The sequence below is a fragment of the Thamnophis elegans genome, chromosome Z (assembly GCF_009769535.1).
Source record: "Thamnophis elegans isolate rThaEle1 chromosome Z, rThaEle1.pri, whole genome shotgun sequence".
In the NCBI taxonomy this organism is placed as follows: domain Eukaryota; kingdom Metazoa; phylum Chordata; class Lepidosauria; order Squamata; family Colubridae; genus Thamnophis; species Thamnophis elegans.
Window position 1 is genome coordinate 6,194,596 of NC_045558.1, and position 26,815 is coordinate 6,221,410.

At 44.2% G+C, this 26,815-nt stretch overlaps 1 protein-coding gene across 1 annotated transcript in view; it reads right to left on the bottom strand.

The window, feature by feature from the left end:
• VILL (villin like) overlaps positions 1-26,815 on the bottom strand; it is a 73,102-nt gene that overhangs the window by 34,854 nt on the left and 11,433 nt on the right. Inside the window, exons 2-7 of the mRNA XM_032234631.1 lie at positions 17,545-17,635; positions 12,575-12,649; positions 10,179-10,375; positions 9,437-9,545; positions 4,347-4,457; positions 1,202-1,401 (exon numbers count right to left, since the gene is read on the bottom strand). Coding sequence (XP_032090522.1) covers positions 1,202-1,401; positions 4,347-4,457; positions 9,437-9,545; positions 10,179-10,375; positions 12,575-12,649; positions 17,545-17,619 — 767 coding nt within the window. The 5' untranslated portion in view covers positions 17,620-17,635. The remainder of the gene's footprint in view (positions 1-1,201; positions 1,402-4,346; positions 4,458-9,436; positions 9,546-10,178; positions 10,376-12,574; positions 12,650-17,544; positions 17,636-26,815) is intronic.

Below are 26,815 nucleotides of genomic sequence, written 5' to 3' on the forward strand. Positions count from 1 at the left end.
ATTATATTTATATGCCGCCCTTCTCCCAAGGACTCAGGGCGGCGAACAACATTAAAAGAAACATATAATACAAAAGTTAAAAAAAAAAATTAAATAGAATATCCCAAACAAATCCTATTGGAATTGACAATAACATTTTTTTTTAAAAAAAAATTAAAATTAAAATTAACAGTGATCAATAATTTATTTTGTTTTGTTCAGGCCAGGCTGGCTTGCTGGAAAAGCCAACTTTTTAGGGCGCGTTGGAAGGACCGGAGGTCGGGGATTATACGAAGCTCCGGGGGCAGCTCATTCCAGCTATTTAAATATTTTTATTTAAAAAAAACCCTTTCTTCATATATTTCTACCTCACTACATTAAGGAGCAAGCAATTAATCAGAAGAGAGTTGGAAGGGACCTCGGGGGGGGTCTTCTAACCCAGCCCCCTGTTCAAGGAGGAGACCCTATACCAGTGATGGGGAATCTTTTTTTGGCTCGCGTGCCAAAAGCTTGAAAATGTGGGGGTGTGTGTCATGCATGGGCATGCCACATCCATAATGCTATGCGCACGACCCCAGAGCGCATGTGTGCACAACCAGCACTCCCTCCCATTTTTGGCGTGCTTTGTTTCACCCTCCCCTGGCTCCAGAGGCTTTATAGGCGCCTGGGTAGGGCGAAAACAGCCTTCCCACCCCCGAGGCCCTCCGGAGGCTTTAGGAGCTTCCCCGAAGCCTCCGGAGTGCGAAAAACCGGCCCTACGGGCAAACCAGAAATTTGGGGACGGACTTTTGGTACGTTCCGGCGAAAAATGGCCTCAAAACAAGGCTGAAGTTAGCTGGCCAGTGCGCGCATGTGCGCTGGCCAGCTGATAGGGCAACGTCTCATGTGCCCTGATAAATGGCTCTGTGTTCCACCTGTGGCAGGCATGTCATAGGTTCACTATCATGGCCCTATACCATTTCAGACAAATGCCTGTGCAATCTCTTCTTAAAAGCCTCTGATAATGGAAAAGAACCACAACTTCTGGTGGCAAGCTGTTCCATTGGTTAATTGTCCTCACGGTTAGGAAGTTCCTCCTTCATTCCGGGTTGCTGATCTCCTGGATTAGTTTCCATCCTTCTTCTCTTGCCTTCTGGTGCTTTGGAAAATAAGTTGTCCCCCCCCCCCCTTCTCTGTGGCCGCCCCTCAAACCTCTCCAGGTTTGTGAACAATGGGAACTTACTGGTAAAGGCGGACATTGCCTTTTTGCTGTTCATCGGCTTTTTCATCCGGTAACGGTTCTCTGATCTCGCGGTTCCTCTCCCCCAGCGTCGCCTTCATGATCTGCATAAGCTCCGGGCTGTCCTTCTCGTTGTCGATGACGGCAATTTGGGCCCGTCCGCCTCTCTCGCCATCCCGGATGCTTCGTGCCAAGATCATTCCCTGGTCAAGGGTGATAAGACCAAAACCATGCAGACCACAAGCCATTCCAGCGTGATTACAGTTACAGTCCTTGACTTACGAACTTATTTGTTTAGTGACTGTTCGGAGCTATAAGGGCGTGAAAGAAAATGAAGCTTACGGTTGTTTTACGATTGTTCAAGCAACCTCGTAGTGACAGTGGTTGAACTTCGGATGCTTGACAAGTTTTTATAGCGGCTTAAGTAAAGATTCGTGATCGTTTTGTGAGGCATCAAGTTGAAACCAAGTCTTTTTAGTCTTCGTTTTTAAATTTTTTTACAAGGGCCTGTTGCATTGGATCTCTCTATAACTTACAAAATTTGTGCAAAATACTCCATCCTCTTAATAATGCATTATATCAGGCATGAAATCATCTTACCATTGCTACCGATTTGAAACAGGGAGCATGTGTGTGTGTGTGTGTGTGTGTGCGCGCGCGCACGCGCACGCACTTGCTTTGCTCACGTGCAGCACTTCTGTGCATGCGCAGAGTGTCTGTGATGACATCAGGGCAGGTGGGCGGAGCCTCCCGCTGCTGCCACTAACAGTTCACCCAAATCGGCACCTCTGCGTTATATCAATAATTTAGGCCTAGGGAAGTAGGCCTAAGAGCCGAGGTGGCACAGTGGTTAAATGCAGCACTGCAGGCTACTTCAGCTGACTGCTAGTTCTGCAGTTCGGCTGTTCAAATCTCACCGGCTCAAGGTTGACTCAGCCTTCCATCTTGGGTAAAATGAGGACCGGATTGTTGTTGGGGGTGATATGCTGACTCTGTAAACCTCTTAGAGAGGCTGCAAGCCCTATGAAGCGGTATATAAGTCTAACTGCTATTGCTATTGCTATTGCTAAGTGAGAGGTCCTTGGTGCTCTCTGAGCTTAGCAGTTTCTTTGCAGATGTTTCATTACCCAACTAGGTAACATCACCAGTGCTAGTAGGGAGAAGGGTTTGCTCTCAATTTATACTCTGGGCAAGCCAAGCCACTAGAATATAAAGTGAAAGGGTACCATATTTCTTACCAGCAATGGTGATGTTACCTGGTTTGAGGAATGAAAAGTCTGCAAGAAAACAACCAAGTTCAGAAAACAACAAGGATCCATCATTTCAATCCCTATTGGCCAATATTCTCCTTCAAAGAGAGTCTATAATCGTCCATCAGTGAAGGTTTATGCTCATTCTCAAGAGCAGGGATGGGCAACTATGCTCTCTTTATTACCTGTGGACTTCAACTCCCAGAATTCCTGAAGTCAGCCTTCTCTTCCTCACCCCTTTCCTGGAGACTTCTGGGGTTTTCTAAATTCATGGCCAACTCCACAAATGTTTCTTTTATACAATGCACCATTCACTTCCATGCTCCAAAGGCTTTTCAGAAGGCAAATTGACTTTATTTGTTTTTTTTCTTTGAAGACTTTTCGCTTCTCACCCAAGAAGCTTCTTCATCTCTGAAGAAGATGTTGGGGAATGGAAGGATTTATACTCCTTGCAGACAACTGGTCATTTGCGTCCTTTTAGAGGGTCGTTGAAGCTTTTGGAGGTTAACCTGTCCTCGGGGTCACCTGAGTGGTGCTCCTGGTTCCTGTAAGTCTGCAATTTTTTCCCCTCTGGAAATCCTTCCCTACTCCCTCTAAAAGGATGCAAATGACCAGCTGTCTGCAAGGAATATAAATCCTTCCATTCCCCACCCATCCAGTCAGAGCTGAAGAAGCTTCTTGGATGAGAAACAAAATGTCTTCAAAGAAAACCCAAAAAGTCCAGTTGCCTCTTGAAAAAAGTATATTTAGTTCAACTAGGACACAAATAAACCTCCAAGTGCTTCAATGACCCTCTAAAAGGATGCAAATATCCAGCTGTCTGCAAGGAATATAAATCCTTCCATTCCCCACCATCCAGTCAGAGATGAAGAAGCTTCTTGGATGAGAAGTGAAAAATCTTTAAAAAAAAAAAACCAAAACAAGGAAGTCCAGTTGCCTCCTGAAAAAGCACCTTTGGGACCACCATGACCTGGATGATTGAGAATCTCTACACACATTCAGTACCCTGAGATGTAATGCTGACTACCACCTTTGTTGGCTTCAAGAAATGAATTGAACCCCTGGTTCTTAACCTTGATGGTAGCAGAACTCCTCTGAAGATCATCTTCTGGGGCACTTGTGGGCTCTCACAGGTCCATCATAACAAGAGGTGGCTGGACTAGATCTAGTAGACTAGGTTCCTGCTTATGTTCTTATAATCTGGGTTAGTGTTTTAAGTTGTTCTGACCGAGGCTTCCTTTAACAAGCATGAAGCAGAGTCTTGGTCCCAGAAAAAGCCCTTTTATTTACACGACTGTGAATTCCTCTCATTCACAGCCAGCCAGGCTTAGCAAACAGTCTTTCCGAGGAATATTTATCAACACGAACCTTATCTCATTTGGAGAGCTGCCAGATAACTAATTTCCAAACCCTGGGCAAAGCAACACTTGGCACAGAGCCTCTTATAGTCACAAACATAATTTTCCACTCTTGAAATGACCAAAGAAATGAATTGTTTCCTGCAAAAGCCCCCTCCCCATTCGCTCCTCTTTTGTTTCCTATGGGAGGGGCCAATCACCTAAAAGGTGTGGCTTTACTCCCAAGTCAATCCTGCTGTCTTAATTGTTCTTGTCTTCTGGGAACAGGCTCCAGCTGTTCCTCTACGCACACTGGGAACATTCTCCAGCTGTTCATACACTGGGAACAGGCCCCATTTGTTCCTCTGCCTCATTGCTGTCTAGTTCCCTCTCTGCCTCCAACCCAGAGCCCTTGTCTGAGCTTTCCTCGGCCCCCAGGACTGGCCCATGTTCCTCCCCAACCTCCTCACTGTCCAACTCCACTGCCAGCTCTGATGTCCACTGCCAGGCCACAACACAAGTCTCCAAAACTACATCAAGATATTATTCTCCATGGCTGACCTTTGATTTCTCAGCAATGTTGCAGGAAGGCCCATTCCACTGGATTAACACTTTGCCAAGATCCAACAGAAACACGTCACCTTTGTTGAAGTTGTCCCAAGAAAGATCCACCTGTTTGGAGATAACAGAAAAATGCTGCCATCAAAAACAACATGAAGAAGTTCAGCACAGGTGAACAGGTATGAACACAACTGAGCCCAAAATTTAAGAGACATTTGTTAAGTGAGTTTTGCCCTAATTTATGATCTTTCTTGCCACAGTTGTTAAGTGAATCACTGCAGTTGTTAATTTGGAAACACGGGTGTTAAGTGAATCCAGCTTCCCCATTGACTTTGCTATCCGAAGGTTGCAGAATAGAATGGAATGGAATGGAATGGAATGGAATGGAATGGAATAGAATAGAATAGAATAGAATAGAATAGAATTCTTTATTGGCCAAGTGTGATTGGACACACAAGGAATTTGTCTTTGGTACATATGGTCTCAGTGTACATAAAAAAGACAAGATACATTCATCAAGAATCATACAGCACAACACTTAATGATAGTCATAGGGTACAAATAAGCAATCAGGAAACAATCAATATAAATATAAATCGTAAGGATACAAGCAACAAAATTACAGTCATACAGTCATAAGTGGGAGTAAATGGGTGATAGGAATAATGAGAAGACTAATAGTAATAGTGATGCAGCCTTAGAGAATGGTTTGGCAGTGGTGAGGGAATTATTTGTTTAGCAGAGTGATGGCATTTGGGGAAAAAAAACTGCCCTTGTGTCTAGTTGTGCTCTATAGCGTCGTTTTGAGGGTAGGAGTTGAAACAATCTTTGTTCAGGATGCGAGGGCTCTGTAAATATTTTCACAGGCTTCTTTTTGACTCGTGCAGTGTGCAGGTCCTCAACGGAAGTCAAGTTAGTAGCCATTGGTTTTTTCTGCAGTTCTGATTCTCCTCTGAAGTCCGTGTCTGTCTTGTTGGGTTGCAGAGCCAAACCAGATAGTGATGGAGGTGCAAGATGACAGACTCAGTAATTCCTCTGCAGAACAGAATCAGCAGCTCCTTGGGCACTTTTGAGCTTCCTGAGTTGGCACAGAAAGAACATCCTTTGTGGTGCTTTTTTTGATGACGCTTTTGATGTTAGGTATCCATTTTAGGTCTTGAGATATGACAGAACCTAAAAAGTTCAGCAGTCTCTACTGTTGATGCTGTGTTGTCTAGTATTGTAAGAGGTGGTAGTATGGGAGGGTTTCTCCTAAAATCCACCACCATTTCTATGGTTTTGAGTGTGTTCAGTTCCAGATTGTTCCGGTCGCAACATGAGTCTGGTTGTTCAACCTCCCGTCTGTATGCGGATTCATCGTTGATCTCGAATGAGACCAATCACTGTTGTATCATCTGCAGACTTCAGTAGTTTTAACAGATGGATCCTTTGAGATGCAGCCATTGATATATAGAGAGAAGAGAAGTGGAGAGAGCACACAGCCCTGGGGGGCTCCTCTGCTAATTGAACAGGTACATGGATCTCAGGTGATTTTGCCTAGCTTCACCTGCTGCTTCCTGTCTGTTAGGAAGCTTGTGATCCGCTTACAAGTGTGGGTCGCAAAAGGGGATCATGGACCCCAGCACAGTGCAACCGTCATAAATGTGAGTCAGTTCCCAAGGCTTTGAGTTTTGATCACGTGGCTGTAGGGATAGCTGCAATGATGGTAAGTGTAAAAAGCAGCCATAAGTCACGTTTTTCAGTGCTGCAACTTCCAATGGTCACTAAACGTTGTGATTTATAACGGTTACACACTCCTGCAGTCACATGATGGGGATTTTGGTTGCTTGGCAAGATAGTCAACCTTATGGCCATTTGCAAGTACCCCGTGATGACGTGGCAGCAATTTCTGACTGCTTTCTGGTTTCTAGTGTTTTATTTCTGGTTCCAGGCAAAAGGAAAAGTGCATTGCAGAAAATGGATTTGCTCAACAGTTACATCGCGGAGTTAACAACTACTTTAAAAAGTCATTGTTTTTCATTTTGCTTCTTTTTACACAGCTGACATAATTGGAGATGCTTCTGATCGGAATTTATTGCATTTATGGTGGTCTTTCTACAATACCTCTGAACCAACGAAAGTCCTTTTCATTGTAGCAGCGTATAAATTTGACTGGTAATTGCATGGTATTATTTATGATATATATATATATATCAATGCTATTGAGGAGTCTGGTGTGATTCAGATACAACACTCTGCCCAGATGCTCTGCCCAGATACAACACGTTCAAATGACAATGAAATCCAGTGTCTTTAGAGCTATCCTCCATCCAGGGGTGGGATCCTACCCATTGGTGGGTTCCTGCCGGCATTACTGCTGGTTCATGTGCGCATTTGCATCTAAAAAGCTCTGTGCATGGCACGACGTTAGAAAAGGAAAAAAACTTTTTTTGCAATGAATATTGTTCTGTGCATGCATAGAACTGAAAATCAAGATGGCGCCGACGGCGATAGAACCGGTTTGGGGGCGTGGCAGGCTGAGGTACTTCCTACTCAGCCGAACCAGTCTGAACCGATAGGAACCCACCTCTGATGCTACCGGTTTAACAACCAGTTCACTGAGCGCTAGCTTTGCTCATGAGTGCTTGCTTAGAGAATTAATACAATAAGAATACAATATCAGAGTTGGAAGGGACCTTGGAGGTCTTCTAGTCCAACCTCCTGCCTAGGCAGGAAACCCTATACCATTTCAGACAAATGGCTATCCAACATCTTCTTAAAGACTTCCAGTGTTGGGGCATTCACAACTTCTGGAGGCAATTTCTGTTCCACTGATTAATTGTTCTCACTGTCAGGAAATTTCTCCTTATTTCTAGGTTGCTTCTCTCCTTGATTAGTTTCCACCCATTGCTTCTTGTTCTACCCTCAGGTGCCTTGGAGAATAGCGTGACTCCCTCTTCTTTGTGGCAACCCCTGAGATATTGGAACTCTTCTACCATGTCTCCCCTAGTCCTTCTTTTCATTGAACTAGACATTCTCAGTTCCTGCAACCGTTCTTCATATGTTTTTAGTCTCCAGTCCCCTTAATCATCTTTGTTGCTCTTCTCTGCACTCTTTCTAGAGTCTCCACATCTTTTCTACGTTGTGGCGACCAAAACTGAATGCAGGATTCCAAGTGTGGCCTTACCAAGGCCTTATAAAGTGGTATTACCACTTCAATTAGAGAAAACCTACCTTCTGGATTGCTGCTGGGGAGGAAAACAGCTGAGGCATGGAAATACACTCTGCCGAGCGACTCAGCTGAGAATATAAATGTTGGGAAAGTGTGGGGGCAGGCGGGCAGGCCCACTTGCTCATCGGAACGAATCGGTTCGCTCCAAGCCAATCTTCAGAGCTACTGGTTCGCCCAAACCAGCCGAACCAGTAGAGGTGGGTTCCTACCAGTTTGGACTGGTTTGGCTGAGTAGGTAGTGACTCCGCCAGCCACACCCCCAAACCGGTTCTATCTGTGGCGCCATAAGTGCTGCCATCTTGTTTTTTGCTTCTGCGCAGAATCAATTTTTAAAATATTGTGCATGTGCGCATAGCGCATGCTCCCCTGAAGCGCGTCGCTGAGTGAACCGGCAGTATCAGAAGCCAGGAACCACCCCTGAATCCTTCCCCTGCCTCCATCCCTTAGGAAAAGAATAAATTGCGGTAGAAAAAATGGAAGATGGAGAGAGGCCAGCTCTGTTACCAAAGTGGCAAGAATTAAAAATGTGACTTATGTCCAAACTAGCAGAAAGTATGTGTCAGTGGGTCAGGACTACTGACCTACTGACCTCACAGGACTACAGATAGTCCCCCAGTTACAACCACCCAAAGCCCAAAATTTATGTTGCTAAGTGAGACATTGGTTAAGTGATTTCATGACCCTTTCTTTCCTCTGTTGTTAAATGAATCTCTGCAGTTGATAAGTTACTAACCTGGTTGTTAAGTGAATCTGGCTTCCCCATTGAGTTTGTTGGTCAGAAGGCCACAAGGGAGGGATCACGTAACCTCCCAGGACATTGCAACCATCCTAAATATGAGTCAGTTGCCAAGCCTTTGAATTTTGATCGCGTGACCTTTGGGTCATAAGTGTGAAAAATGGTTCTGTCACTTTTTTCAGTGTTGATGGAACTTCCAATGGTCACTAAACGAACTGTTATAAGTTTGAGGATTACCTATTCCAGTGATGGCAAACTTTTTTGGCTGATGTGCCAAAAGCGGGGGGGGGGGGGGAGTGAGCACAGGGGGATCATGCGCCAGTGTGCCACACCGATGATGCTGTGCACGTGACCCTCCACAGCATGCACATATGCGTGCGATCAGCGACACCCCCCCTTTTGCTGTGGTTTTCTTGCCTTCCCCAGGCTCCAGAGGTTTTGTAGGAACCTGGGGAGGGCAAAAACAGCCTCCCCCCCCCCCCCTCGGAGACCCTCCAGAGCTTTCCTGAAGCCTCCAGAGGACAAAAAACAGACCTACAGGAAACCTGGAAGTTCAGGTATGGTGACTTCCGGTTTGTCTGTAGGGCCGATTTTCGACCTCCGGAGGCTTCAGGGGCCTTCAGGAGGCTTCCCTGAAGGCTCAAAAGGGTGAAAAACAGCCCTAGGCTCTCAGCTGCTCCGGAGCCAGAGTCATTTAGTAACTGTGTGACTCTCTTAACAACGGTGGTGTAAAAAAGTTGCAAAATCGGGCACTGCTCCCCTTGACAACAGAGGTTCTCCTCCTAGTTATGGGCGTAAATTGAGGACTTCCTGTATGACACGACTTGGCTCCAGATGTTTCAGGCTTGCCTTCAGAAGTTTTGGGAGCTTCATCCCTGGAAGCTTTCAAGAAGAGACCGGACTGCCATCTGTCAGAAACAGTGTAGGGTCTCCTGCATGGGGGTGGGGGTTGGGGGTGGACTAGATGACCTACAAGGTCCCTTCCAACTCTGTTAGTCTGTTAATGTCCTTGAAAAAATAGTTCTGGCTTCTCTGTCTTAATCTCCTGGTCTGAGCAGTTGCATCTGAACTGAAGTTTAGTTTTTGAGAATGCAAATATATTAAATATATATATAAATATATCAGGGGAGGGGCTGTCCTTACCTCTGTCGCTGACACATGCTTCTTGCCCTTAACATGAAGGAGCCTTTTGATGTTATACATGTTGGTCTCAACATGCTTGAACCCTGAAGCCATTCCTCCCTTCTTGTAGCTGTTGAAAACAAGACTTCATATTTAATTACAAAAAGGGAGGGTTTTGGGGAAAAAAATACTTGGCTACTCTAAAGAGCTGGGGTCATAGAGCTAGTTAGAATATTACCTTTAAAAAAAAAAAAAAAAGAACAGGTTACTAGACCTCACTGTTACAGGTAGTCCTCGACTTACCACCATCATGGAACTTCCCAAGTTGTCATGGTCACAAAACAGTGACCCATCCGATTTTACTATCTTTTTTTCTCTGCAGCGGTCGTTAAGACTTTTATGTTTTTGCTCAAAACCAGAAGTAAACACATCTTTTCAGCAAAAACCTTGGTGTGATTATAGTAGGAGGCTGCAAATGGCTATGACTGTGGATGATGGGTTGCTGAGTACCTGTAATGTAGTTCCATGGCCACAGAGGAAGGGGAGGCAGTTGTTGAAACTTTGCAACTGGGTTATAAGTACACCCCCCCCCGCCAGGGAAGGTCTGTTGTAACTCCGAACAGTCACTAAACAATTGGTAATAAGTCAAGGACTACGCAAATTAGAGTATGGTTGAACAAGACTAAAATAAAAGAGATAGGAGGTGGTTAGATTTTTGTTGTTGTTGTTGTTCATCGCATGGACAAGTTTCCGCAACACTCACATGATGCCTTTCTTGAAATAACTTTTGAAAGCAGCGGATTCGTGTCCTTGAGCCTCGCGGTGCTGAATGGCTCGGCCTCCCAGGGAATCATCCATCTGGGTGACATAGAAAGCCGCAGCCCCTTGCTCGTCCTGAGTGGCATCGCGCCCGATCCAAAAGTGGAGATCAGTGGCAAAGCCATGCTGCATCTTTATGTTCTGGAAAGGAACACGCATGGCGTTAAAATTATTTTCCAAGCGCCGGAAGGATGGGTCGGAAAAAGAATAGAATAGAATAGAATAGAATAGAATAGAATAACAGAGTTGGAAGGGACCTTGGAGGTCTCCGAGTCCAACCCCCTGCCTAGACACGAAACCCTATACCATTTCAGTTCTTAAAAACTTCCAGTGTTGGGGCATTCACAACTTCTGGAGGCAAGTTGTTCCATTGGTTAATTAGTCTGTCAGGAAATTTCTCCTCAGTTCTAAGTTGCTTCTCTCCTTGATTAGTTTCCACCCATTGCTTCTCGTTCTACCCTCAGGTGCCTTGGAGAATAGTTTGACTCCCTCTTCTTTGTGGCAACCCCTGAGATATTGGAAGGCTGCTATCATGTTTCCCCTAGTCCTTCTTTCTATTAAACTAGACATACCCAGTTCCTGCAACCGTTCTTCATATGTTTTAGCCTCCAGTCCCCTAATCTTCTTTGTTGCTCTTCTCTGCACTCTTTCTAGAGTCTCCACATCTTTTCTACATCTTGGCGACCAAAACTGAATACAGGATTCCAAGTGTGGCCTTACCAAGGCTTTATAAAGTGGTATTAACACTTCACGTGATTTTGATTCTATCCCTCTGTTTACGCAGCCTAGAACTGTGTTGGCTTTTTTGGCAGTTGCTGCACATTGCTGGCTCATATTTAAATGAAAGAATATTTAAAAGAAAGAATCACTTTTATTTATTTATTTTGTTTTCCAAGTTTTTTATTTTTTTTATTTTTTACAAATATATCGAATCAATGCATGAAGAGAGTGGTACCTGGGTGTCATACATTCTAATACGAGTAAAACTGATAAAGTTAATCATACCCTGTTTCCCTGGAAATAAGACAGAGATCTTATTTTCTTTTGACCCCCGAAATAAGCACTTGGTTTTATTTTGGGGAAGGTCTTATTATTTTTGAGGTGAAGGAGGTGGCCAGTGTGGTCACCTCATGGCTGCTGCTGTGTGGCAATATTTTCAGGGAGGGCTTATTTCACCACACGCGTGCAAAAGCCCGATTGGGCTTATTATCTGGGGAGGTTTTATTTTCAGGAAAACAGGATACCGTATTTTTCAGAGTATAAGATGCACCTTTTTTCCTCAAAAAAGAGGCTGAAAATCTGGGTGCGTCTTATACACTGAATACAGCATTTTTGGTCTCCCGAAACACCACCCCCTTCAACAAAATGGCCATGCGGAGCCTTTAGGAGGTTTCCAGAGTGCTCCTAGGGGCTGGGGAGGGCAGAAATGAGGGGAAAGGAGCTGTTTTTTGCTCAATTTTGTCCCCCCCCCAGGAGCACTCTACAAACCTCCTAAAGGCTATTCATGCCCTTTAAAAAAAAACAGCTTTTGCGAAAAAGGGGCCGATTTTGAGAGGTTTGCAGAATGCAAAACCTTTTTTAAAAAATTTGCCTCTTCAAAACCTTGGTGCGTCTTATACTCCAAAAATACCGTAATTATTACATTCAATGTATGTTTTTTAATAATAATAATAGATTGCAATCTAGCATTATTCAATTGTTCCATGTTTTCTCCTGTTATTACTTTTATTATATAAAAATGTATGCAATATTAATTCCCCCTCCTCTTATTTCTATCACTTATTCTAGTTTTAGTCCTGTCACCCTTTATTAAAAGGCTTTTTCTTTCTATTCTGTCTAATTTCTAATCGTGTCACCTACCTATGAAAAGAAAAGAGAGAGAGAAAAGGAAAAACATATCAGAAAAAAAAATCATCCATCCATCGCCTCTTGCCCACTTCAGTACTTTAATTGCTATCCTTTAAAGGAGAGAGAGAAAAGCAAAAACTAATGAGAACAGATATATTTTCTAAACAATAGCAATAGCACTTAGACTTATATACTGCTTCACAGTGATTTACATCCCTATCTAAGAGGTTTACAAATGCTAGCATATTGCCCCCCACCCTCAACAATCTGGATCCTCATTTTAACAATCTCGGCAGGATGGAAGATGGAGTCTCCAATCTTGGTAACTTTAAGACTTGTGGACTTCAACTCCCAGAATTCCTCAGCCAGCCCTGTTGGGGTAGGGGATTCTGGGAATGGAAGCCCACAAGTCTTAAAGTTTCCAAGATTGGAGACCCCTCCTCTAGTGAATAACATATTTTGTACAATTATCCTTTCTCCGTGGAAGCTTACATTTAGTACGATGTAGCAATCTCCTTCAAAGAAACTCCCGTAAGCCTTTGCAGGAATAGGCTCCATCTTCATATTCTGAAAGAGAAGAGATCATATGCTAAGCAAGAAGTCCTTGCAAGATGTTTTTGAACGTGGCAGAGAGTTCCCATAAACATTTTTTTTAAAAAAAATGATGTTTAGCATAGGGCGCCAGAACCAGAAATGTTTTGGTGAGAAAGAAAGAACTTATGCATAATTAAAAAAAGAACAAACACACCCAGACAGCTACAAAGGAAATGGACAGCTGCATAAATAATTTGAATAATTACATTAATAATATAAACTTTAGCGCCACTTTTTCTGTGTACACACTGGCACAGATTAAAAAATGAAATTCTGATGCCTGCTCTCAAAATATATATTCCCCTATGTATGTGCTGTGTATATAGAATGGAAGGGAAGAGGGTAGAGAAGAGGGAAGAGAAGAAACGATGGAAGAGAAGAGGAAGGGAAGGGAAGATGGAAGAGAAGAGAAGATGGAAGAGAAGAGAAGATGGAAGGGAAGAAAAGATGGAAGAGAAGATGGAAGGGAAGATGGAAGAGAAGAAAAGATGGAAGAGAAGGGAAGAGAAGATGGAAGAGAAGAGAAGATGGAAGAGAAGAGAAGATGGAAGGAAGGGAAAAGAAAGGAAGAAAAGAGAAGAGAATATTTTATTGGTCAAATGTGATTAAATAGACGAATTTGTCTCTGGTGCATAAGCTCTCAGTGATACATACACAGAACAACAAAGTGATAGGTCATAGATCATAAATCATAGTTACACTAATTAATCATCAGATACAAACAACAAGTCATAAATCAAAAGATGCCAATAGGAGAAAATAGTAGGAAACATAGTAGAGAAGAAGAGAGAAGATGAGAAAGATGAGAAGAAGAATAGCAACACCCCCCTACTATATGGGTAAATATCTTTAGGCATAAGACAATGCGGTGGGAATTCGGGTTTCAGCAGAGTAATGGCACTAGGGGAAAAACTACTTTTGTGTCTAGTTGTTTTGCCATGCAGTGTCCTATAGCAGCATTTTGTTGAAACAGATTATGTCCATGATATGAGATTCTATGAGAAACTAATCAGGGAGGGAACCAACCTAGAACTAAGGAGGAATTTCCTGACAATTTGGACAATTAATCAGAGGGAACGATGTGTCTCCAAGGTCCCTTCCAATTTGGTTGTTCTGTTGTTGCAAGAACTACACAAGGAACAGGAGGACTTTGTCTTCTTTTGATGCAACACTTGAAGGCAAGCATTGCAAATAAAGAATGCAAATCTATTCATGTTCCGAGGTAGAGTTAAACCATTAGACCTTGTTGGGAATGCAAGTCAGAGGTGGAGGAGACCCAAACGCACACTGCAATGAACAAGGATCTACATTCAATTTTGCAGCTATTAAGATTGTTGGACAAGCAGGCACAAAAACAGCCAGGGAAGCGACCGAAGCCTGGGAAATGGGCCATTTGTCAATCAACAGGAATGCTGATTTGCCACCAGCTTATGAAATACTTAGGTGAGGTCTTGGCAGCACAAGGAAACAATAGCCAAAACTTAATAATCAGCCATCAATAGTCCAATCAACATCTAAAAAGCCACACACACCGAGCACCATACAAAGAATAGCGCCAGACACAGAAGCACACCTTATGGTTAGACGTGGGTTTCACATAAATCTACTACCAGTTCGCCATGCACGCTTGCTTTCTGAGTGTTTGTGTGGCCTTCCATGCATGTGGTTTGCTCGCGTGTGCGGCTTGCACGCATACGCGTGGCTTAGAAAACATGGCTAAATAGGACGGCATAGAGCCGGGGCGAATAGGTGGGCGGGTGAGCAGGTTGCTATTACCAGTTTGCCCAAACCGGTCCGAACCAGCTCCGATTCTGGTCAGAGAGGAAGTTCCCTGAGGATGGGTTCCAGCACGAGTCTGAAAGCTTGAAAAACTGAACTTCTAGTCCTCATGATTGACTCAGATTGGGCCCTGCCACATTATCCTGGAACACGTACGTTTGCCTTCTTCTTCTTGTTGAGGATGCCTCACTCTGGCTCCGTTTTTCCCCAGGAAAATTTCTCGAATGTCTAAATATTCCTAGAACTTCCGCGCATGGCTGCATAGTCTTGTTTCAAAATCCAGGGATATTTTTTTTTTGCTTCATTCATTAACCTGGCGAAGTTTTTCTGCTTCAACTCACGCAGGACCTGCTGAACTGGATAAGCGTGTTGGTCAAAAGAGACCACTAAAGATCAGCTGTTTCTCATAGGCCACAAGATTGTTGGCTAAAGGTTGGCCGCATCTGTAAACTTTGTCTCAAGAGGGTTGCAAATGCGGATACTCCCCTCCCCTTTTTTTTTTGTTTGTCAAGGTCATCGTTGACCAATTGGGGGCAAAGAACAGGCAGTCCTATCTTAATCAAGGCCAAACATCTCTTCCTTGTTTTGGAGGAATTGCATTGCCTCTGGTTCACACAATCCAGGTATCAGGGTTTTAACAAGGGGTCCTCTGCCCAGTTGCTGGGTTGGTGTGGCTATGGTGGGCGTGGCCTAGTTGTCCTCCTGCACCACAGCAGGGTGTGTGTGTTTTTGTTCTCCCTGGGCTCCGGAGGCTTTTTGTGAGCCTCCGGGAGGGTGAAAACGGCCTCCCCAGGCTCCAGAGGCCCTCTGGAGACCTGAACTTCTGGTAGGCCCATTTTTCACCTTCCTTGAGCCTCCATGGATGCCCTACACTTACCTGCATCCAAAACTGGGCCGTGTGGAGACTCTTGGGAGGGGCGGGGTAGGGTGGGCGGGGCCAGCCAGGAGTAGGATATGGGAGTTCTCCGAACTGCACAGAATCGTAGCCAGAGGTTCTCCCGAACCCCTACGAATCCCCAGCAGCCAGGTATGCTTAATCACGATTTGTGGAGTAAGCTACAGTTGGATGGATGCCAGCTCAGCAACATTTCTTTTTTTTAAGAAAAATGTATTATTTATTATGAACTTTATTTGCCGCTCATGTCAAACTACTCTGGATGTTTTGCATCATAAAAACATTAAAAAAAAAAAACATTGCAATCATCCCTTGTAAGAAAAAAAAAAGGAAGTAAAATGAAACCATTGTTGTTTGTTTTTAAAAATTTAAGTTTAACCAAGCCTTGTATGAAACCAGGCACTGACTTTGATAATATGGATCGGCAAGATTTTGGATCTGGTTCTACAAAGTAAATGCTTCAAGGTTGTTTTTGTTGTGGTGGTTCATTTGCTATGTTGTGCCTCACTCCTTGCAAATCCATGGACTACAACACAACAGCACCCCCCTCCCCTGCTTGGAAAGCCTATGCTTCTAGTCCTCAGTGAGGTGCTTCTGCTGAGCCTCCTTGGTCAGATCCAATTTGAACTGAGCTGTTTTGCCAACTCTTTCTCCTGGTGGCTGCTTAGCTCCAGCAATGGCTTCCTCTTGGGGCCCTAAGGAGCCCGGGTGGGCAGGGGAGGAGGGGCTGGGAGGGGAGGGGCGAGTACAGTCCCACAAGGCGCCCTTCGATGTGAGTGACATTGAGTTTGCCACACCCACCCAGTCACATGACCACCTAGCCACGCCCACACAGCCGGTCATTAGGCAAATCATATTAGTGGTCCACGGGATTTAAAATTATGAATTTAGTGGTCCCTGAGGTCCGAAAGGTTGGTGACCCTTGATATAGACAGCTCATCCTCTGCCGTCCCCTTCTCCTTTTCCTTTCCATCTTTCCCAACACTATGATTCATTTCATTAAATTAAAGTTAACCCTAACCACAGTTGGATGTGTAACATGACTTAAAACAAAATGAAGAACGTTTGCTTAGCTGACAGTGTTGTATAAAAACCGGTTGCATTTGTTAAGTAGTGAAGAAACTACGAGCTACATTTTTTTCGATCATTTATCTTTGCACAAATACAACCCATGTTCCCATAATAACAGTGCTGGAAGGGACCTTGGAGGTCTTCTAGTCCAACCCCCTGCTCAAGCAGGAGACCCTATACGATTTCAGACAACTGGTTGTCCAATCTCTCCTTAAAAGCATCCAGTGTTGGGGCATTCACGACTTCTGGAACTTCTGTTCCACTGGTTATTTGTTCTAACTGTCAGGAAATTCCTCCTCAGTTCTAAGTTGCTTCTCTCCTGGATTAGTTTTCACCCATTGCTTCTTGTTCTTCCCTCAGGTGCCTTGGAGAATAGCCTGACTCCCTCTTCTTTGTGGCAGCCCCTGAGATATTGGAACACTGCTATCATGTCACCCCTAGTCCTTCTTTCTATTAAACTAGACATACCCAGTTCCTGCAACCATTTTAGCCTCCAGTCCCCTAATCCTCTTTGTTGCTCTTCTCTGCACTCTTTCTAGAGTCTCCACATCTTTTCTACATCGTGGCGACCAAAACTGGATGCAAATATTCTTATACTTAAATCTGCATCTGTTGTAGTTCATCTCTTCCATACATTGACATACAACCACAATGGAGACAGCTCATTATGGTCCTCTGTTGTCACAGTCGTTAGTTGATCGATCCAATTTTATGACCTTTTTGTGGTGACCATTAAGTGAATACCCTGGTTATTAAATGAATGCTGCAGTCGATAAGCGAAAAGCTAACTTCCAGGTTTTTTTTTTTGCAAAACCGTCATAAAGCACAGACATGTGACTTGTCAGTAAACAATAAATGGCCATAAATGCAGCTATACCGTCAATGTCCGAAGCGAGGTCACATGGCTGGGGAGCAGGTGATCACTGTAGGTTTGGAATTAGGTCATAATTTCATTTTTTCTGGGTAAATTGTGACTTAACCCCAGTTGCCGAGACAACAGCTATGTTGAGGACTACCTGTAGAAACTAGGCAATGCATTGATGTGCCAATCAATGCAGAAATGATTTAAATGGCCCCAGTTGGAATTAATTTAGTTTTGTAGAAAACAGCAATGATATTTTACCTTGATGGTCCATATTTGAAGCCCTGGTTTCTGCTCAATCGGAGGGAGGCCCATTTCTCTTTCAGCATCTGCCATCCTTGATTAGATGAAGCTGCAAAAAACAAAGAAGGGGTAAATATGTTTGTTTTTTTTTAAAAAGAATCCTGCAACTTTTTAATTTTTTTTTTTCCTTTTAACTGTGGAAACTACAGCACCTTATGCAGGGAGATCCCTGGAGGTCTAATTACTTTATTACCTTGATTTATATCTCTCTCTTGTACTCACTCAAGGCCGCCACCACTCAGAAATAGAACAAAATAAAAAATAACTCCCTCTAAATCCTATTCCAAGAGACTGGATGAAAAAGGAAAGTTGGGCACCTTTTTTTGCCAGAGAAAAATGTGTGTGTTCAGCACAACTGCTGGACAAAGCATTCCCCTGACACAGGAAAGGGAGGGAGGGAAGGAGGGAGGGAAGGGGGGAGGGAGGGAGAGAGAGAGAGAGAGAGAGAGAGAGAGAGAGAGAGGGAGGGAGGGAAGGGGGGAGGGAGGGAAGGGGGGAGGGAGGGAGGGAGAGAGAGAGAGAGAGAGAGAGAGAGAGGAGGAAGGAGAGAGATGAAATAGTATATCTAATTAAAAGACCAAAAGAAAAACAAGAGATTTTCCTCTTTATTTAACAAAACACAAGAGAAAATGTAAATGGGAAGCAAAAGAAAAAATAAAGAAAAGGAACAGCAGAAGAACAAACACTGGAAGTGTTTCTCATACAACTCACAGATGTGTGCATAATATGAATAGCATTTAAATAATAATTGATGCAGGGGTAAAATTAGCAATAGCAATAGCAGTTAGACTTATATACCGCTTCATAGGGCTTTCAGCCCTCTCTAAGCAGTTTACAGAGTCAGCATATCACCCCCAACAACAATCCGGGTCCTCGTTTCACCCACCTCGGAAGGATGGAAGGCTGAGTCAACCCTGAGCCGGTGAGATTTGAACAGCAGAACTGCAGAACTGCAGTCAGCTGAAGTAGCCTGCAGTGCTGCATTTAACCACTGTGCCACCTCGGCTCAATTCCGCAGGTTCTGACCGGTTCTGAAGTACCGGTAGCGGAAATTTTGAGTAGTTTGGAGAACCAGCAAATGCCACCTCTGGCTGGCCCCAGAGTGGGGAGGGAATGGGGATTTTGCAGTATCCTTCCCCTGCCACGCCCACCAAGCCATGCCCACAGATACTGATGTTTCACCACTGATACTGATGTTTAAATTGCATCTGCTGGCAAGCGATAAAGCTAAATCATCAGCACCCTCTTTCCCATCATGCACTACCTTAATGAAGACTAGCGGCTTGCTGCTTTAGATCTAAATTCCACAGAATATAAGAACCTGCCAAATTCCTATCTTTGCCCGCAGGCCCTGTAACTGACCCTGCAGCCCTACTCCAGTGTAAATCTTGGGAATATCTGCTGATAATCAATCATCTTCAAAATGGAGAGGATAGACTTTAGATTTTAAATTCAGATTTGGGCCCTTTCCCTGAAGCAGAACTGCATTAAAAACAACATTTTTGATTCTCTGTCATCTATTGTTTTATTCTACTACACCGTGGGAGTTTTCATTGTACACACTAAACCTCAAACTAAACAACTCCTGCATTTTATCCTCTTCTTCCTGAAAATTGACATTTGCAATAAATCCTTCCAATTGTACTCTTTTCTTATATTTCAGTTCAAGGGTTTCAAATTTCGGCTGATGAAATCCATCTGAACATCGTCACGGGATCAGCTGTGCCCTGCCCTTCAAAGGTGTGAGAACATAGATGTGCTTAGCACGTAGCTCAAATCTAGAATGCTTATGTTTAGGTTAGTTAATTGTCATTGCACCTCGTACAACGAAATTAAACGCAGGGGTGAAATCCAGCAGGTTCTGACAGGTTCTAGAGAGTCGGTAGCGGAAATTTTGAATAGTTTGGAGAACCGGCAAATACCACCTCTGGCTGGACCAGGGGTGGGTTTCTCGCCCCGTTCCAACCGGTTTGGTCGGAACGGGGCCGGCGGCGTCCTCGTGCACACGCGCAGTGCACACATGCGTACTAGTGTCTGCGCAATGCTCCAGCTGCTCCTGGAGGATTGCGCAGGCGCTGTATGCATCCTGCGCATGCGTGGAAGCGCAGAACTCGTCAAAACCGGGTAAGGAGCGCGGGCGGGCAGGTGGGCCCTTCGCCGTTCCCGGAAGTTACTTACTTCCGGGTTCGCCGACCAACCGGTTCGCAGGGACCGCCGCGAACCGGTTGAAACCCACCCCTGGGCTGGACCCAGAGTGGGGAAGGAATGGGGATTTTGCAGTATCCTTCCCCTGCCATGCCCACCAAGCCACGCCCACAGAACCGGTAGTAAAAAAAAAATGAATTTCACCACTGTTTCAGTGTACATTTTAACTATAAAAATAAAAACACAAACATACATTCTTTACTTTTTATATAATTGAAATTGAAAACCCGATAGTGCTCTCTACCATAGAATTCAATATAGTTACTGCCCTGGGATAGAAGCTGTTTTTCACCCTGTTCGTCCTTGTTTTTGTTATCCTGTACCGTCTGCCAGATGGTAATAGTTCAAAAAAAAGGGTGCCCAGGATGAGAGGGATCTTTAATAATGTTTTGCACTTTCTTAAGCCAGCGGGAGCTATAAAGCTCTTCCAAAGAGGGGAGAGGGCAACCCATGATGCTCTGGGCAATGACGTTTAACCCTCTGGAGCTCTGTCCTATCTGCCACGGTGCAATTGGCAAACCAGACACAGCAGTGGTGGGTTCCGGCAGGCACTACTGCTGATTGGCTCTGGTGTCCACTTAAGGCATGCACGCTTGATGCGTGCTCTCCGCACGCATGCACAATGCATTTAAAATTGTTCTGACCATGCACACAACTGAGAAACAAGAAGGCACTTCCACCAGTAAACAGGTTCAGGGGCGTGGCCGGCCTGGGTTGCTGCCGGTTTCAGCAACCCAGGCTACCAAACCACTACCAGTTCAGCCGAACCGGTAGGAACTCACCACTGATACACAGGTGCAGCAAGTTAAAATACTCCCTATGGTGCAGCAATAGAAAGTCACCAGCAACTTTTCATTCGGTTGTTGTTTCCTGAGAAGTCTCAGGTAGTATATCACCTGTGCTGGGCCCTTTCGACCACGGCTGCAACGTGAGTTGCCCCAGGTAGTTTATCTTTTATGATACCACCATTTATGATAACGTCTTTACATGCTGTGGGGATTTGGGGGTGGGGGGGTGGGGGACGAGAAAGAGATTAAAATACAGGTAAAAGGTAGTCCTTGACTTACACCCACCATCGAGCCTAAAATTTCAGTTGTTAAGTGGGATGTTTAAGTTTTGCCTCATTTTACAACCTTACTTGCCACAGTTGTTAAAGTGAATCATTGCATGTGTTAAATTACTAACACGGTTGTAAAGTGAATCTGTTCCCCCCCCATTGAGTTTGCTTGTTAGAAGTTCGCAAAAGGGGATCACGTCTCTCTCTCTCTCTCCCTTTCTCTCCCTTTCTCTCTCTCTCTCTCTCTCTCTCTCTCTCTCTCTCTCTCTCTCTCTCTCTCTCTCTCTCTCCCCCCCCCCTCTCTCTCTCTCATGAACCAGTTTGGTAAGCATTCTGAATTTTGATAACATGATGGTGGAGAGGTGCTTTTTTCAGTGCCGTTGTAACTTTGGACGGTCGCTAAACAAAGTGTTGTAAGTCAAGGACTACCATACCTGCATTGGAGTTCCACTTGTTCAAACTTGGCAACTTTAAGACTTGTGGACTTCAACTCCCAGAATTCTCCATAGCTGGCCGGAGAATTCTGGGAATTGAAGTCCACAAGTCTTAATGTTGTGTTAGCACCACCTAGTGGCAGTGACAAGACACTCTTTTTCCCAGCTTCAAATGAATTGGCACCAAGAATGAATATACAATATCTCTAATCAGAGCTTCCTAGCCCATTTTCCTTCCAGCAGCTATGAAAAAAAAATCCATTTCTGCATGCAAAGAATATTTGAAGAACCACTCAGCGGGAGAGACATAATCCTCAGCTTGCAAAATTGCCACACGGACACAAACACAAAAGTAACATAGAAAAAAAAAGGCAATTGCCTAACTATTTCCAAAACTGGAGAAGAAGGGGAGGCGAAAAACCTGCCAAAAACATGATACAGATTCTGTATTTTTTTCTGAGAAAAATATTGTTTTTCCTATGCACCTTGGGGAAAAAAAAGAGAAAGAAATGCAGGTTAGGGCAACATGAGAGGAACGTTCAATTACTACCAGACAAAGGGCTAAAATAGGAACTTTTTTGATCTCCCGCCTCATGATTTCCATCTGGCACCCAGCCCATTCAAATAACTAACGTCTAATTATTTTTAGAGAAAACTATATTTTTACAGAGACACACAGTCCTTTCGGAATTGAAGTTCTTGGCGGAGGTGACCGACAGTCATAATCATGTCCAGCTGAATGAGTTCAGAAGCCTTCGGTCAGCTGGGATTGAGGCCACATGGTCTTTTCTTGATACCGGAGTCTTTTCTAAAAGGAGGGAGGCCAACATCCCTCACGGGTGAGAATTGGTCCTCTGAACAGGACCTGGAAGTAGGAATATCCATCAACAATGAATCAGTGGCACAGAATTTGCCTCCAGAAGTTGTGAATGCCCCAACACTGGAAGTCTTTAAGAAAATGCTGGATAGCCATTTGTCTGGAACGGTATAGGGTTTCCTGTCTAGGCAGGGGGTTGGACTAGAAGACCTCCAAGGTCCCTTTCAACTCTGCTATTGTATAAATTGTACCAGGTTGGTCTAGTAGTTAAGGCACCAGGCTGGATAGTAAGTGACCATGAGTTTAAGCCCTGCCTTAGGCAGGAAAGCCAGCTGGGTGACTCTGGGCAAATCACCAGGAGACGGTGAGTTCTAGTCCCGCCTTAGGCATTAAAGCCAGCTAGGTAATTTTAGGCCAGTTAATCTTTCTCAGACCAGAGGTGGGTTCCTACGGTTCGGCCCGGTTCAGCTGATTTGGCAGCCTGAGTTTCTGGAGCCGGCAGCGACCTAGGCCTTCCACGCCGCCAAACCGGTTCTCCTACGCAGCCACCACCTTGATTTTCAGTTCTGCGCATGCGCAGAACAATTGTAATTGCATAAATGTATTTTTTTTCTTTTTTAAACGTTTTGAGCATGCGCAGGCCTATTTTTTTTGCAGATGCACACTAGTGCGGAACGCACGTTTGGTGTGTGCGCGAGCAAAGCAAGCATGCACGGGCAGAATTTTTGCGCTCACGGAATAGGCAGTAATGCAAGGAGCAACCCACCCCTGGCTCAACGCATTAGAAGTCATCTGTAATCAGAGGTGGGTTGCTGCCGTTCCGGCCCACTTCGGCCAAAACCGGTAGTGTAAGTCAGGCCTGTGTCGCAGAACTGTCAGCGACTCAGGTTGGCCATGCCCCCAAACTGCTAACCTCGGTGCTGCATGGCCGCTGCTATTTTGGATTTCAGTGACTGAACGTGCGCAGTTCACTGTAAATTGTTCTGCGCTTGTGCGAAGAACAATTTACACTGAACAGTGCACGCTCGAGTTGCGCGTCAGTTGCGAACTGGTTGTAAAGCCAGCAGCAACCTCCCCTATCTATAATGCATCCAGGTTTGTAATAGTATGTCCGGCAGGCCTGGGGCTGTTGACCTCTTGATTGAGGTCCAGCCCCGCTTCGACTGGGTGCATGCTGTGTTTCTTAATCTGCTGTGTCTTATTTGTTTTAATCTTAATCTTTTAATCTTTTCTTAATATTTCTTATTTCTGTAAGCCGCCCGGAGTCCTCCGGGATTGGGCGGCCTATAAATTCAATAAATAGAAATAGAAATAGAGTGTCCTTGGGAGACGGTAGAGGGAGAACAAGGACAACCAGCATGTAAAACCGTCCCACCGAATGCGACATTTCAGAAGGGACCCTCCCTATTTTTCCAAAGAGTAAAAAGAAAGAAAGGGAGAACCGGCATAATCACCAAGTATCTTGACTCACAGCCACAACTGGAACATTGCTAAGCAAGGTGGTCTTTAAGTGAGTTTTGCCCCATTTTACGACCTTTCTTGCCAGAGTTGTTAAGTGAATCATTGCTGTTGTTAAGTTCGTAACACAATTGTTAAGCAAGGGTGGCTTCCCCACTGATTTTGCTCATCAGGAGGTTGCAAAAGAAAATTTACGCGGGCAGAGCGGTGGGTTGCTGCCGGTTCGGCCCGGTTTGACCGAACCAGTAGTGGCGGCAGTGGGAGGCTCCGCCCACCCACCCTGATGGTTCTGCACAGAAACGTTGCATGTGTGTGTGTGTGTGTGTGTGTGAATGAATGGGGGAGCACGAGTGAACCAGTAATAAACGGGTTAGCAACCCACCACTGCATATGACCCCAGGACACTGCAACCGTCATAAATATGAGTCAGTTGCTAAGCATCCAAATTCTGATCACTTGTTCCTGGTCATAAATGTGGAACACGGTCACGAGTCACATTTTTCAGTGCCGTTATAACTTGGAATGGTTACTAAACGAATAGTTGTAATAGAATAAAACAGAGTTGGAAGGGACCTTGGAAGTCTTTGCTACACTATTTTTGATTAGTGGTTGTGCAATCTCTTCTTTAAAACTTCCAGTGTTGAAGCACCCAAAACTTCTGGAGGCAAGTCGTTCCACTGATTAATTTTTCTGATTGCCTAGGAAGTGGTAGTTACGAATATCAAGGTTAATAATAGTTAAAAACTGGCACCTACATGCCAGATAACAAATAAGTAACTGAAGGGGAGGAACTGCAATATGTTCGCCATAATTAAAAGCTTTCCAAAATTCACCCCAAAAACAAACACACACTTTCTCAAGAAATGTAAGATAACTGGGTGGGGCTGAAAGGACAAAGAAAAGGTGATTATTGTGGCAAGTGGAATGTCACCCACACAAGGAAAAGTTCACCTTGAAACACAAACTGGTTTTCTGCTTCATCGCTTCCAGGAGCAATAGAACCTTCCTCCATCCTGCAGGGAAATCTCTTTGCAGGCGCAGAGCAGAATCAGAAAACTCGAAATCTACCTTCAGGGGAGGAGGCAAAAAAAGTCAAAATGGGCATGCTAGTTTAATGAAAAGAAGGACCAGGGGTGACATGATTGAAGTCTTCCGATATCTCAGGGGGCTGCCCCAAAGAAGAGTGAGTCAGGCTATTCTCCAAGGCACCTGAGGGCAGGACAAGAAGCAATGGGTGGAAACTAATCAAGGAGAGAAGCAACTTAGAACCGAGGAGAAATTTCCTAACAGTTAGAACAATTAATCAGTGGAACAGAAGTTGCCTCCAGAAATTGTGAATGCTCCAACACTGGAAGACTTTAAGAAGATGTTGGATAGCCATTTGTCTGAAACAGTATAGGGTTTCCTGTCTACGCAGGGGGTTGGACTAGAAAACCTCCAAGGTCCCTTCCAACTCTGTTTATTCTATTCTATTCTGCTACACTCTACTATGTACTCTGCTCTACTATGATAAGATATATGATATGATATGACATGACATGATATGATATGATATTATCCAAAGTACCTGAGTGTAGAACAAGAAGCAATGGGTGGAAACTAATCAAGGAGAGAAGCAACTTAGAACTGCGGAGAAATTTCCTGACAGTCAGAACAATTAATCAGTGGAACAGAAGTTGCCTCCAGAAGTTGTGAATGCCCCAACACTGGAAGTCTTTAAGAAGATGTTGGACAACCATTTGAAATGGTAAAGAGTTTCCTGCTTGAGCACGGGGTTGGACTAGAAGACCTCCAAAGTCCCTTCCAACGCTGTTATTTTGTTAATCTGTTTTTTTGTTTTTTTATGAATTTCACACTTGATGTGCATCACGTATCAAAAAATATGAAGAGAATTGATTACTTGGTGTGGCAGCTATCTGGTCTTTTTTTTTTACTGCATCCTGGGATCATCTTTGTCTATCTCATTAGGTCTGGAAGGAATTCGTTTTTTGCCTCCCTTTTGTGGTAATGGATGGACAAGTCCTCGTAAGTTGTGCGTGGTGGCAATTTCCACAGTGTTGAGGTCTCTTAGGAAAGTTTATTGTAGAATGGCTGGTTGAGAAGGGATGGTGAGTTTCAGTCCTGCCTCTGGGGTGAAAGTTGGCTAGGTGACTTTGGGCCAATCACCAGGATACGTTGAGTTCTAGTCCTGCCTTAAGCATGACCTTGCAGGGTTGTTGTCAGAGGTGGGTTCCTACCAGTTTGGCCAAGTAGGTAGCAATAGCAATAGGAGTTAGACTTATATACCGCTCCATAGGGCTTTCAGCCCTCTCTAAGCGGTTTACAGAGTCAGCATATCGCCCCCAACAACAATCCGGGTCCTCATTTTACCCACCTCGGAAGGATGGAAGGCTGAGTCAACCCTGAGCCGGTGAGATTTGAACTGCCGAACTGCAGCTAACAGTCAGCTGAAGTGGCCTGCAGTACTGCACTCTAACCACTGCGCCATCTCGGCTCTGAGGTAGTAACTCATCCGTTCACATCCCCGAACTGGTTCTATTGGTGGGGGCCATAGGTTCTGCCATCTTGTTTTTTTTTTTGCTTCTTGTGCCTGTGCAGAAGCAATTTTTTTACTGATGTACATGCCCGCATAGCGCACATCATCAAGCATGCACGCCCATCAAGCACACGCGTGCATGAAGCACATGCACGCCTGCAGTGCGCCTCTGAGCCAACCAGCAGTAACAGAAGCAAGAACTCACCCCTGGTTGTTGTGTGGAAAATAGGAAAAGGAAGGAGTATTAGATAGTAGTATATAGTAGTAGTAGTATAGTAGTAGTATTCACCACTTTGATTTATTTCTCTTTTTTAAAAAAAGGCAGGATAAAAATAAATAAAAATGCAAGCAAACTCTGGTCTGCAACATTTCCTCAAATTTAATCCCAAAAATTGGATTTTGCAATGGGATGATCTCTTCTCTGCTTTTATTTGGCTTCTCTTTTTAGCATTTGCAACTTTCAAAAAAAAAATCATATATAAGTGTGTTGGCAAAATAAACAGCCAAATTACTTTTTCTTTGATGCTGAATCACTTGATCTCTCCCGCTGCAAAAAATAAACACTTCAGAGATTCCAGTGACTGAAAGGTTTTTCATTAATAAATAACTTGGGTATGTAACGCCAAATGTCCTCTGAGTACATCAAGGACCTGTCAAGTTTTTGGACAAGGAATAATCCTTCAAAATTATGAACTCAAAGTCCAAAGAAGGAAAAGGGAAAT